The sequence below is a fragment of the Formica exsecta genome, unplaced genomic scaffold (assembly GCF_003651465.1).
Source record: "Formica exsecta isolate Colony F162 unplaced genomic scaffold, ASM365146v1 scaffold646, whole genome shotgun sequence".
Classification (NCBI taxonomy): Eukaryota; Metazoa; Arthropoda; class Insecta; order Hymenoptera; family Formicidae; genus Formica; species Formica exsecta.
In genome coordinates this window covers 42,818-57,560 of record NW_021853409.1, presented here as the reverse complement: position 1 = coordinate 57,560, position 14,743 = coordinate 42,818, and the positions used below count along the sequence as shown (strand labels likewise).

At 28.2% G+C, this 14,743-nt stretch overlaps 1 protein-coding gene across 4 annotated transcripts in view; it reads right to left on the bottom strand.

Annotated features, from left to right (window-relative positions):
- Positions 1-1,007: 1,007 nt before the first annotated feature.
- LOC115242836 (V-type proton ATPase subunit C) overlaps positions 1,008-14,743 on the bottom strand; it is a 26,340-nt gene continuing 12,604 nt past the window's right edge. For 3 of the 4 annotated variants that reach the window (XM_029819380.1, XM_029819378.1, XM_029819381.1), the window contains 7 exons: positions 7,160-7,315; positions 2,934-3,120; positions 2,757-2,855; positions 2,432-2,640; positions 2,191-2,335; positions 1,979-2,114; positions 1,008-1,801 (listed from right to left, as the gene is read on the bottom strand). In XM_029819380.1, coding sequence (XP_029675240.1) covers positions 1,706-1,801; positions 1,979-2,114; positions 2,191-2,335; positions 2,432-2,640; positions 2,757-2,855; positions 2,934-3,120; positions 7,160-7,315 — 1,028 coding nt within the window. In that variant the 3' untranslated portion in view covers positions 1,008-1,705. The remainder of the gene's footprint in view (positions 1,802-1,978; positions 2,115-2,190; positions 2,336-2,431; positions 2,641-2,756; positions 2,856-2,933; positions 3,121-7,159; positions 7,316-14,743) is intronic. The other variant, XM_029819382.1, reaches the window with a different exon arrangement.

The following is a 14,743-nucleotide window of genomic DNA, read 5'->3' as shown; positions in this document are numbered from 1 at the left end:
AAAAGTTCATATAAACATGTGTTGACCACTATTACTAGTAGAGTAACTATTTGACCTTGTTTCCGAATTTCATAGCCAAGTGATTCCACTGAACTATTTGTATGCAATACTCTATATCTCTCGACCTGTTGATTATGTTCTATGGATTATTCCAGTTTATTCTCTTGATAACAGCAGTTGATATTGTGCTGTGCATTAAACTTGTTCTAGGGGTTATTATGATAATAAATTATTCAAACCAGGAAATGGCAGACATGCATTTAATGTATGGATTCGCCGAATGTAATGCAGCAGAAGGTCTACACGGATCGTTTCTTTAAATCATTTCCTTGCATTCAAGCCGAAGGTGATCATTTTGGGCGCTTCCTGTAACGTTAAGTTCCTGTAGTTTCACATTACTAAGTACAAACATGACTATAACTCGGAAACAAAGTCAAACGGGACACATGTTTATATGAACTTTTTTTATTGTTTTTGTGTCTCCTATCCATTGCTGAAGTGGATCCTACATATTACGATACACCCTATATATTGAAATTTATAGACTTTAACAATAATGTGTATGATAATCACTTTTTTATACCATATATAACTAATCTTCATATATTATACGCATATATGAAAATGATTTCTCCATAATTACTAAATATATTTAAAACAATAAAATACTTTAAGAATACATGACACATAAGGCTCTGCGCACAATAGAGAAAATATTAGGAATAGGAATAAAATATTAAATATCAGTGGGAGCAATTTTGAATTATTTTACTCCAAACAAGGGAACGGAATGGATTAACACATAATGAAATAAAAAAATAAAAATTAGAAATAATTAATTCATCCCGTTTCCTTGTCTGAAGTAAAATAATTCCAAATTGCTCCTCCTGATATTTAATATTTTATTCCTATTCCTAATATTTTCTCTATTGTGCACAGGGCCTAAACTTGCTTTAATATATTCAACAGTAAGATATTTATTTTCTAAATTGCGAATATAACATTTGTTTCGTTAAATATATTCATATGATACACTTATGAATGTTTCTTATAGAATTTTTTATAATAACAAGGCGTATATCTCTGTGTAACTCCTGATTTCTTACTGAAAAAATCAACATTTTAACTCTGTATATGACAGATCAATACATAGGATTACACATTGTAGCAATACTCTTTAGAAGTGGTATAAATTTCTAATGTGCAAAATTGCGCTCCAAGTATTAAAAAGTAAGTTAATGAATAAAATCCAATAAATTATCAAATATAATTTATATTATTATAGTTACATTTAATTCATAAATATAATTCAGAAATATGTAATTGTGATAAAAATTACCTGAGAATTTTATCATTATTATGTAATATATAATACATAATTTTATATGTAATTACTTTTTTTATATGTATTTAATACTTGAAGAAAATATATATAAAGGAATGCAAAAACTATTGTGCACAATTCTGAATAATATTATAGGTTGTAATATAATACTGCCAATATTTTAATAATTTTTAAAAATAACGATTTCTATCAGAAAAAGGCTTTATGACGATTAAAAAAAAAGTTTCTAGAAATGCATTATCCTTTTATGTATTAATATGGACGAGAAATTTGTACGCACTGCCTTAGATTCTTGATGTGCCATTGTTCACAAATAAATCGAAGTGTGATATTCGGGAAAAGAAAAGTAAATTCTAATAATTAGACCTTGTTATCAACCATATCTACGTTGATCTTATAATAAACATATGGGAAATAATCGCTTTGGCCAAAACCTAGTCCTGGTATATCCACATTCTGTTAAAATTAAAATGTTTTTGTAAATATACATCTATTTCACAAAAAAATTAATCTAAAATAGACATATATGTATTTACAAAAATAATAACAAGAAATTTAATAATGTTTTAAAATTATAATTAAATTTATTTAATTCTAACAATATAATGTAATAACATAATTTGTATAACTTACATCTTGATTATGTTGCGCTGTTGTAGCAGATGAATCTAAATGAGCATAAAGCTGATTTAAAACGTCACGTAATCTTCTCGCACATTTCTTATGCGGATGCAATAATATCGCTTGGAAATTGACAGGTAAGCCATATCTACAAATCATTTATATTACATGTTATAATTGACTAAATATTATCACTGTATTTCATACGAGACATTTAATGGTACCTAAGAACAGATTCAACAAATACACGTAAAGCTTTGACATGGATCCAAGCACAAAAACATTCACTAAAATTCACTTTCAACCAGCGAACGAGGGGTCCAAATTGTTTCTTTTTATCAGTAACCAACTTTGTAATTTCATATTTTCCTATAATGTAAATAAAAGAAATCTCATTCTTTACATAACATAGATATATTCACTTTAGTTTTCTAAACCGTGTAAGATTTCAAAGTTTCAACAAACCTGCTGCTAGTTCTTCTTCATTATATGTAAAATCTCGTACAATAAATTTTTTCTCACGGGCATGTAATTTAAATTCGTCAATTACTTTTTTAAATAAAGTAATTGTAAATAATCCATATTCTGAGTCTTGAGTAATAAGTTGAGTACTACGTGGTACAATCATGTCTGTCAGTTTTTCGTAACAACTATACCAATCCTGAAAATTGGATCTAAAAATATAAGACATAAATACCAATTTTTCACATTATGAACATTTAATCCTTACATAATAGCCTTAAAATCTATAATATAGTGCCGAAATTTGGCTGTATATGTATTTACTCACCTTGGTACAATTACAAGCAAAGTAGTTAGATATTCACTATCCAAGATAAAATGTTCCTTTTTTACTAAATCTGCTAAATTACGTGTTAGTAAACTTCCCCTATTGAGAATGTGTCAAATTAAATATATGTTCACTTAATAATTTGTCAATTAGTATATTTTTCAAAATAAAACTTACGTCTGTTTTTTTTCAAGATTTTGTAAGCTGCCTTTCAAATTATTATACATTGTAGACTTAGTTTTCAAATCAGCATCAATTTGTCCCACTTGTTTACTGATAATATCCGCGATGTTTCTCAAAGATTGTTTGATGGGATATTTAGCCATATCCCACTGGAATCGAGTAATATATGATGGCAAATCACCTAGTAAATTTTAAATATTAATCCATTTTTGTTTTAAGTAAGAAATTATGATATATGTCACTTTGTAAGCAGAGTTATAGAATTAATTAAATATGTGTATTCTTCCTTTTAAACTTTTCATATACATATATTTTTTAGCATATATCAACAACATATAGGCTTTATAAGTATTGTAAATATTAAATTGAATAAATTCACAATATTAATATATTTCTTAAACTCTGCATATAAATATTACCAACATATATAAATGTTTAACATTTTTGTATTTTTATTATAATAAAGAACTTAATTTCAAGTAACGTTATTAAATATATGATATACAAAATGGTAAAATAAAGGAAAAATAATTTCCATACAATTTTTTGATTCTAGTAGATTGGAATAGTACAGTCTAGTAGTTTATTTATCGTTAATACCATAAGCAAAAAGCAAGACATACATAAAGTATATCATGCAGTCAAGAGTAAACAGATCTATAAACATTTATTTATAAAATATATTTTATTACAAAAATATATAACATTCATTACTTGTATAAAATTCTGTGCATAATATTTGATATACATAAATATAAGAAATTTTTTTAACTAATAAAATTTTTCATTAATAAATGTAGTAATTTCTCTGTAAAAACTTTTAAAATTGCATATATTTGTGTGAGTGTGCAAGTACATAAACAAATCTTAATAATATCTTGAAGACTATATTGTTTTTCTATTGTTACTATATCTCATTATGTATCTCATAATTTTAATATAATATTAAAATTTATGCGTTAATTTAATCAGATAGCTAAGTCTTCCTATACATGCATATGGATATAACGAATATACATATATATGAATCTGTGCATGTGTGTATGTATATTAACATCATAAAAACATTATTAATTATGTGTTTTTGTTCATTTCCACAATTATCTGCACTATCTTTTTACATATTTGTAAGAAGCACTTATATTTTACTACTAAGCACTTTATATTTTACATTACATACATGCTTAATAAATTAAAACAAGTTCTAACACAAAATGCGTGTATACATATATCTGCATTTAAAGAAAATTCTTATATGCATTTGAAAGAAAAGATCTTATTAAATATATAACACATAAATCACAAAATTTTTTAAGGTTTTTGATACTTCACTGATGCATTGAATTATGATATGTTAGAAGCGAGAAATCATAAATTTTTTTTTCGCAGCATACATCAAAATAAATTATTTTTTCATATGCCATCTCGTTCGTGTTCGATAGTACAGATTGATAAAATATATCAAAGATACTTGTCAATTAGTATATTAATAAATATCTGTAAATTTTAATCAATTGCTATAAGAGATCCGTATTTACTGAAAATATAAAATACATATAAATAAGTTATTAATGCTAATTATTAGAAAACGAAACTTCGGTATATTCTATCAATCTATATTATAAAAAGCGAATGAAGTAAACAAAAAAATAATTTATTTCGACATATCTTGCAAGAAAAATGTATAATTTCTTACTTCTAATTCAGCCTTAATTCAATATAGCTGTAATAAGAAAAAAGAAGTCTTAGAAATGTATATTTTAATAATAACGTCCATTATACAGGGTGTCCTAGACCACCCGTACACCCCTTTTCTTTCAAAAACTAAGCATTTTAGAGAAAAACGTTTTGAACAAAAACTGTATGGTTTTGAGGGGAACATAATATGGTGTCATTGGTTTGACCTTGAATGGCATTGTTAAGGTCAAATCAAGGACACCTTTAATTTCTTAAATGGAATCCCCTATTTTTTATTGCAGAAATTAAAGGTGTCCTTGACTTGACCTTAACGATGCCATCCAAGGTCAAACCAATGACACCATCTTATGTTTCCCTCAAAACCATACAATTTTTGTTCAAAACGTTTTTCTCTAAAATGCTTAGTTTTTGAAAGAAAATGGGTGTACGTGTGGTCTAGGACACCCTGTATATATAGTACATTAGGTCTCAGTTAACACCTTTTTCTTCAGGTTTATTCATATATACAGGGTGTCTAATATTAACCGTATCACTTCTCATGTGCAGCTAGAGCAGGTGAAATTGAGGAGAAAAGTCGTTTACCATTTTGTAATTCTCGTAATAATTATTAAGAAATTAATTAAAAAAGATCAGCCAATACGCGCGAATATGAGCGCGCAGTAAAAAGGGACAACCCATGATATGTGCTTGCTAAGACGCTAGAATCCATTTATTATGTATCGCTCGTACGTAATCGTTGTCATTTGTAGAGCGCTCCTCCCAAAACTTTTATCGCGCGCCTAGCGACCGCATACTTTCGGGTTCTCTTCTCGCTGCGCGCTTATACTCGCACGAATTGGTCGATCTTTTTTAATTAATTTCTCAATAATTATTACGAAAATCGCAAAATGGTAAAGAACTTTTTTCTTCGGTTTCACCAGCTTTATCTGCACATGAGAAGTGATACAGTCAATATCGGACACCCTGTATATGTTATATATGTTACTGTAAATTTGATAATTTGACAATTATATATAATTACCGGCAATTATACATAATTACCAATGATTATAGTAAATTTAATAAATTTTTATGAGTCATTCTCTCCAATTTATCACATTTACCAGTAATTATGAATAAACTCCAATTTCAAAATTAGTAAAGGTAATAAATGCAAATTTGTAGCATACTTATATATATATGTATTATAACTTACCTACATACTTATGTTATAACTTTATAATATAAGTATAACAAAATATATGTTATAAATAACTTTATAATATAATTCTAAATGTCTATATCAACTTACACATCACAGATCATTTTCCTTTTCACACATATTGCAGAGGGTGCATTCTTAAATAATACACGCTTTGAATAATGTGGCGTTCTTTCTTTTCGTTCTTAAGATATGCAACTTTGAAATATTTTTTTTATTTAAAGTGTGTTAAAAGACTTTGAATCCATTAAAAAGGCGATCAAAGCAAAAACTATTTATTTGTTAAAAGATTTAACAAAAATAGACTTCCAAATTATTTTTAACAGAAGAGAAAAACCGAATGCAACGACGTATTGACAGGGAAGGAGAGTATATTGAAGAGGATAAAAGTTAAAATGTGCAATATTTTATATGAAGTTCTATTTATAGCGCTAATTCTCGATTATTTAATAGCCATACCTCGTATGACACAGTTTAAAACTATAAGTATATTGTTTTTTTATTTTTTCTATCTGTCTATATTTCGCTACTTTTTCAGACGAACTTTTCTCATTCTATAAATCGTAACAGGTATTTCAGACAATCTGTCTTTTTCCAATCTTTCAATTGTTTGCCTACCACAAAAAAAACACGATCCATTCATTAAACAATACATGATGCATAAAATAATGAAGCAGATAAAGCTTCAAAGCTATGTCGAGGAAGAAGAGGAGCGATATACTCTAATTGGCCGACAATGACAGGATAGATACCTGAATTTGGTCAATTATCACTATGATTTTGATCTTGATTTTAATTCGCATCATCTCATCATCTTCTCTTCTTTCTCTTCTCATCTCTCTTTGCCCTCCCCCCCCCATCATCATCATCATCTCATTGCAGTCATAATCATTTTTAAATGATTTACAGGTAAATCGATCTTGATTTTTTCAACGGTAGTCCATGAACATAATAATTTGTTGCTCAAACTGTTCGTTGCTATACGATGAGAAGGAAGAGAGATTCGGACTCGCGGGAGTGGGACTGGAGCATAGCGTCGAGGATTTAGGAGCAATGCACCAACAAATATAGAAACACACATGAAAATATGTAGACAAAAAATAGTTGTCAGATTGAATTTTGATATTATAGATGTCCTGAACGAACATTATACGACAGCTTTTTTTCGAATACGAAAATATAATATAATACTAGTATAATAATATAATAAATATAATATAATCCTGGTGGTGTTTATGGGAGTTATGATAATGATAATGATCATATTAATGCTGTTGTTGCTGATAATGATCATGATAATAATGACGTTGGTGATGCTGACCTAAATAGATGGCCGGCTCTGGTTCGGACTTCTCCAATTGTCTCCACTGTCTGTGATGTTCCTTTGTAGTCTTGTATGATGGTGTAACGGGGATTGACCCCTGGGTGTATGGACCCCCATCGGGGCTTGAACTCTTCCCATCCATTGATGTTTGACCTATCCATTACAGCCCAGTCCCAATCTCACGCGATCTTTCTTATTGTCTTGCTCAACTATTATTGTTTTTTACGCAAATACATAACGATAATTCTGGCGAAAATGAATAAGAATAACTCAAGAGAACACAAAGTATTTAGCACAGATCATCTGTGGATATTAAATATTCAGTTTAATTCAAAAGTATCAAAAGTATGAATTCAGTTTAATGTAATTCGTTAAATAGTTATAGATGTATCAAAATATATGTAAATGTAATCCAATACAAAAAGTAATTTAATTAAAAAAAGTAAAAGACAAAACGTTCAATAACATTATAAAATAATTATATTTAACACTTTAAATATATAATTTACAAAATTTGAAAATTTTAAATAGTCTATGTATAAATTATAAATATCATTTATGTGTGTGTGTATATACAACATACACACACATGCATATATATATATATACACAAGTTTTTTTCTATCTTCTGTTTCATTTTATAAATGCCCTAGCAAAATATTTGTAAAACGATATGCGGAAAAATCAAACAAAAATTATAAGATTTTAAAAAGGGAATTTAGAAATCTGATTTAAATTAAGAGGTTGGTTTACTTAGAGAGTGCAAAAAATCGATTTTTTCTTACGTTTTCTGAAAGTATAATGTTTGGAGAATATTTCCCAAATTTTAATTAAAAAGTCGCAAAATTAACGAAGTTATAAGATTTTTAATAAGATGGCGATCTTAAAAATAGGCTTGCTTAAGATAGAATGTCGATTTTCTTCGACAGTTAAAAGAATAGTAGGATTCGTATACACATTTACATGCACATAGTATAATCACATTTATCTAGAGATGTATTGGAGGAAATACGTAAAACGGTAACGGGTTTGAACGCAACTTTATGCCTAATTGCTCTATGTAATTTTAATCAAAGATTTTGTCCAATATTAACAATTTTTAATGTAGTAAATATAATTATTTGAAATAAAAATATTCGCTTAATTACACATCAACTGGCAGATCTGTATTACGGATAGACGTGTATCCGAAATATAAAGAGGTCCGAATACCAAGCGGTTCAATATAAGTTTTTTGAGGAAATCGAAAGTCTATTTTATGGTCTTTGTTATTTAAATAAATAAAAGAAAACACTTTTTGGGATACTAAATTTAGTAAAAATTTAATAATTATCATTTTCTAATCTTCAAAAAATCAAAAAATGTCAGCAAAATTGAGATATATTTTAAAATCACTTTACTTTGATTTTTTCAATTTTTCTAATAAAATTAGCTTCACAGTATCGTATAAATATCCTATGGAATAAAACTAGAAATTTTTATATTTCAAATAATTACACGAGGAGCAGCATGCCATGTCATAGAACACATCACATTGTGCACTTTTCAACATATTACGCGCGTAGATTATATTTAACAAACAGAAGTCAAATATGAAGTCAAATATGACGCACAAATATATATAGAAGTATGTGGATTGACGAATCTCATGTTGTCATTTTATCATAATACTCGAGTCAGAAGTTGGCCATATCGCAGGACCAAAAATGAAAAGGTAGACGTCGCTCGATATTTTACGCTGATAAAATTCGTATAATATGTAAAACATTTACACTAAATCATACATCGTTATATTCCCTTCAAACAGCGTTACAATTTTTATAGTGTCGAAATATCCACATTTCGTTATAAAAAAATTAAGCATACTCTTCATTCATTAACACAAATAGCTTTTGTAAGCAATTACTATGCTCACAATAGAGTTCAGTTTGAACCATTTAATTTGATATATATTTGTTATAGTCTATCTCTTTTAGTTTAAAAGATAAAAGAGGGTGACCACTTTTGGTGGGACACCCTGTATGTACACACACACCCGCGCGCGCACGCGCATACACGCACACACACACACACACAATATATACCGGATGTTTCAGACCATCCATGCCAGCATTTTTTTCTCAAAAATGTGACGTCACAAGAAGTTGGGAAAAAAATTTCATTACTAATGAGCATCCAAAGTAATCATTTTGATGATGGTTCCATTTTTTAGGATAAACCGGAAATAGGTACAACTGGAATCAGTTTTGAAATTTCAAATAGAAACATGGATCGAGTGGGATATTAATAGAGCTTTGAAAAAGGAACAACTTTTACTAAAACTTAATTCAATTATCTCTTACTGGTTTCGAGAACAACGTTTAAATGTGTGGATGCCTGCAATAATTTACAAGTGTTCGAAATGCCTGCCACTTTGATGCATGCTTTGCCGCAATCGTGTTTTAACACGGTCAGTAGCTTATAAGATTTCTTGATGAACAAAACACAAAAAAAGAAACACTAAAAAGTGTTCTGACATTTTTAATATTAAAAGGTATCCTCACTCTCAAATCTCTAGCTATCGCGATTTTGGAAGCTATGTACTTTATGTCTGTCAAAACTAATAGTTATCTCGATATCATTACTAAATAAAGTTCGATAAACACAATTCGTGTAATCCAACACGCATTAAAGGCTATTCATCAAATAATGTTTTATTAATTTATTATTATATATACAGGGTGCTCCCGGATTAAATGGCCAAATTTGAAATATGAATTTAGGACTTCAAAACAAAAATAATTTTTTTCTGGAGGTACGCTCGCAAACACTTCGTTCAAGAGATATTAACTTCTTAAGTTACAGAACTATAAGAATGGATAATGTCGAAATAATCTAGGTTTATCCTCTTTATTGTTTTACAGTAATCAAAATTTAATTATTAAATGTTTTGTTCAAAATGATGGCCTCCAGCTCGGAGACAAGCATTGCAGCCATCGATGAGAGAACGAGTGGCTGACTAATATTGTACGTCTGTAACTTCTTCGCTCACTATCCTCCGTTTTAATGATTGTTAATTTTGTTTTAATTTTGTTTACAGTGCAAACACAAGCCTGTTAATGTCTTTAAAAAAAGACATTTTGGCATTATTCATTCCTATAGTTCTGTAACTTAAGAAGTCAATATCTCTTGAACGAAACGTTTGCGAGCATACTTCCAGAGGAAATTTTTTTTTTGTTTTGGAATCCTACATTCATATTTCAAGTTTGGCCATTTAACCCGGGAGCACCCTGTATAATATTATATATATATATTTTTTTTTCTTTTATATCATGTATAATGTTTTATATGTATTCGTATTTCAAGAAGATCTTTTAGAAAATATAAATTGTTGCATAGCCTCTCTCTCTTTCTGGATATTTATAATAAAATAATGTAAGAAAAATAAAAAATAAGATTATTGTTGTCAAAATTAACAAAAGAAGTAACATCATAAAGAACTATGTTAAAAAAAAGCAATTTTTAACCCCCAAAAGGAATGAAAAACAAGATGAAAATTGTGCAAATTAAAAACTTGCACATTGCTTCCTCATCATTTTATTTCGCTCACAAAGTTTAAGCTTCTTAAAGCAAACGAGTTTTTCAATTTTGGCTTCCTTATAGAGGAAGATATCTTAAAATGAAAGTTACAGCGTGTACAAACATGTCTCAAAAAATTCGAAATTTTATAAAAACCCCTTCACCGAGTTCCAGCCAAATTCAATACCAACCATCTTTTAATGACGGTCTTCATGTAAAAAGATTTAGCTCGATATCTCAAAATTTGCGAAAGTTAGAGCAACCACGGCGTTTTGGTGCACATACATACGTACATACACACATACGGACATTTTAAAAAAATGTGATTTTTCGACATTTTAGTACATTCTGAACACATTGGCAGCAAAATCTCAACAAAAAAAAATGTTTTCACGAAAACAAAGCTTTCTCTAGAGGAAGCAAAACCATTTAAAATTCAAAGAAGAAATGTTAATGATAATAGAAAAAATTATTGGAGACCTCAAAAACCTGGAAAAAGAATGTTGAGAGATCTGAAACGGCAATATTTGTACTGAATCACAATACTAATTTGAAAGATAATGTTATGTAACAAGATAGAAAAAAAAAAAATTCTTTTAAAAAAAGTAATTTTTAAAGCTTTTTAGTATCCTACTAAATAAATTAATCCTTCTAAAAAGGTATCCTATTAAATAAATGAGTAAGGTCTTAAGAAAAGAAAGATTAAGATATCAAAAATTATGATTTTAACAAAGGTAGAAATTCTCATCTAGAAATTTTCATCTAATTTTCTATGAAATAATTAGCCAAACATATTTATAAAAATATATTTTTTTGACATGGAGTATTTTAAATTTGGATTGTAGATACATATTTTATTATTTATTCCTAAACTAGCAGATTACTTATATGTCCAAGTAATAAACAGGGATGTATGTAGTGGAGGGTAGCACAAGTCTAGATATGTTTGTAGCTGTGGCAGAGATACTGATTTGCGTAAAGCATTTGCATATTTTTTCAGTCTAACAAATAATCTCTAGAAAATATATTTGTAAACTAAAAAAATATGTGAGTGCGAATGGCTGAATCAGGAATTGAACCCGAGTCTTTCGCTTTCTGGGCAACTGCTCTTACTATTGAGCTATTCAGATCTCACACCTTACACTTTTAACATAATAATATAGTATACGATTCTAGTGCAATGTTGCAATTTTGCTCAATGAATGCAGTGTTGATCGCTACAGAGAAGTCTGCGCTACGGTGATTACAAAGATATGATGATCTTATTCTCTTGCCAGATAGAGGCTAGACTATGAATGTTGGGCAAACAATCGCAAAAAACTCTCAGAGGAGATGACAAGATTAGCCGGACTCCTGATAGATTGTACATGGCCATTCACAAGACTCCTCTAGTATATAGTAAAATTCCCCACCATTTCTCGCATAAGGCTAGATATCAATGCAATACTCTTCGAAATGAGCAAATAATATAGGCTCCAAGTAATAAACAGGGGTATACACTGTAAAAAAACTTCTTGAAATGTGAAATTACAACTATTATAGTAATATTGGGACCATATATTAATTAAAATGTATATTTACATACATCAGTAAATTTATATCTCGTAGATAAAATTATTATCTTATATGGTAAGTAAGCAGCTTGCACAAGTAAAATTACATATTAAAAATAGATTTGTAGAAATGTTCTTGTAATAATAAATAGTGCATAAAAATATGCATAAAAATAAATTTTAGTGCAAAGTTTGAATTGTTTCACCAAGAGACCATTCTTAATTTGAAATTTATGCTGCAACGTAAATAAGATGAATGAGTTACATACGACTGTTCATAATTATTTTTTTTTTATTTGTATAATATATACTTAAGTAAAAATACAACTATAATGTATGAATTTATCATATGCTGTGTAATATTATCGTATGCTATATAATATTACAAAAAAATTGTACATTTATAAAATCTATAAATTATACGCTTTTAATCTTGTAATTTTTCGTCAAATATAAAGAAGTATTTTCATAACAAAGAGTAAAAAAACTAATTTTTGTAAAAGGACATGAATTTATATATTTCCATTGCTAATAGTGTAATCATTAAACTCATTATTTATGTAACTTTACGTACTTTTTTTTACAGTGTATGTAATGAAGGGCATGATATGATGGATTCCATGACATTTGGAAACATTTTAATTAGCACTTAATTATGTAATATATCCGAACCTAATTCTTCGTGGTAGGGCTGCCAAATTAATAAGAATCATTTTTATGTTCTGAGGAGTATAATTTATATATCGATTAAATTTCTTTTTCTCTTTTTTCTATACAATATGAACTAAAGCCATCAATTAAACCTATTAGAAACCTGATAATTTTATGTGTTATTAAGATTTAATAATCTAAATAAGATAAAAAAAGAAAAGATGTTTTCAATTAAACGATTCATGTATAAATCTCACTAAAAAAAGTTGATATAATCTTGTAAAAATTATTTTTTCGAAAAAAAGTGCCATATTCACACGCGTCCCTTCAAAAAATTATTATACAAAAAGATGTTAAAGAAAGTTTAATACATCAAAAAAGGCACTGTAATTATAACTTTTGCAAGAAAGATACAAATTACAATCTAAGTTGAAACGATTTTTTATTCCCATTTGGCGCATTTTCTTTTATATCATAATTTTCTGTAAGAAAGACAGATTTGAACTATAGACAATAAAATAACACTTCTTTTTATAATACCTTTTTTAATATATCATATACATAAACATCTTTTTGTACAATAATTTATTGAATGGGAATGTGTGGACTTGGCGCTCTTTTTTATCTTTTCTTGAAAAGATATATGTAATATTTAAAAAATTAGATTTATCTCTTTTAGATATTATAATGTAATTGATATCAATATTATTTAAAATATGTATAATTATAGGTGTGTATATGTGCATGCGTGTGCACATGTGCACATGGAATGTCCAGGTATATGCTCTGTATGCTCTGTGTATGTATGTATATATACATATATGATTATATCTATATAATTATGCATATTTTATAATATTAATATTCACACACACATTATATATATATATGTGTACATACATATATACAGTAGCCCCCACTGCATTGGTTCATTCTTCTATATTAGTTACAGAAGTTTATTTATTAATTCAATTTAATAAAATTTTAATTAATAGATTAATAGATAAAATTTTATTTTATATAGCAATTGTGTATGTATGTATTAAATAAAATGTTACAAATGTTTCTTTTGCCAAATCCAATAATTCTCTCTTTCAAAGATATGCACCTATCACGCCATGCACAGCAAGGTTTGTTCTGATCTTGTTACAAATTTGCTATTATATCATGCATGGCAAGGTTTGCCCTATTCTTGCCACAAATTTGTTGTCATGCCGTGCACGGCAAGGTTTGCCCTATTCTTGCCATAAATTTGCTGTCATCCCGTGCGCTATCATATCGTGCATGGCAAGGTTTGCCCTATTCTTGCCACAAATTTGTTCATGCCGTGCACGGCAAGATTTGCTCTATTATTTGCGCAAAATGTGTATCACACTATTCCGACAAGCCTTGCCAGCAAAAGCTAAGCTTTTTGCGGACACACCTTGTCACAATTTTGCTGTAAAGGCATGCTCTGGTTTGCTGCAAACTTTGCGCAAAGTTTGCATCATTTTGCTTGCTGGGTATGTATAGATGTTAGTACATATATATTGAAAAGAATTTTCATCTGTAACAACTATTAAAACATACAATAAAGTTCTATAACATTATTTAACATGTTATGATTCATTTGTGTATATAGATCATTAAAATTTTTGTGTATATAAATCATTAAAATTTATTTGTGTATTAAATCATTAAAATTGTGTATATAAATCATTAAAATTTTTTCTATAAACATAAATAATATACTTTACTTATTGTTAGTGTTTTTACAAATATTTTAAATCGTTTGATATTACAAATGGTTTGATTGATTTAAAATATTTGCAATATATAT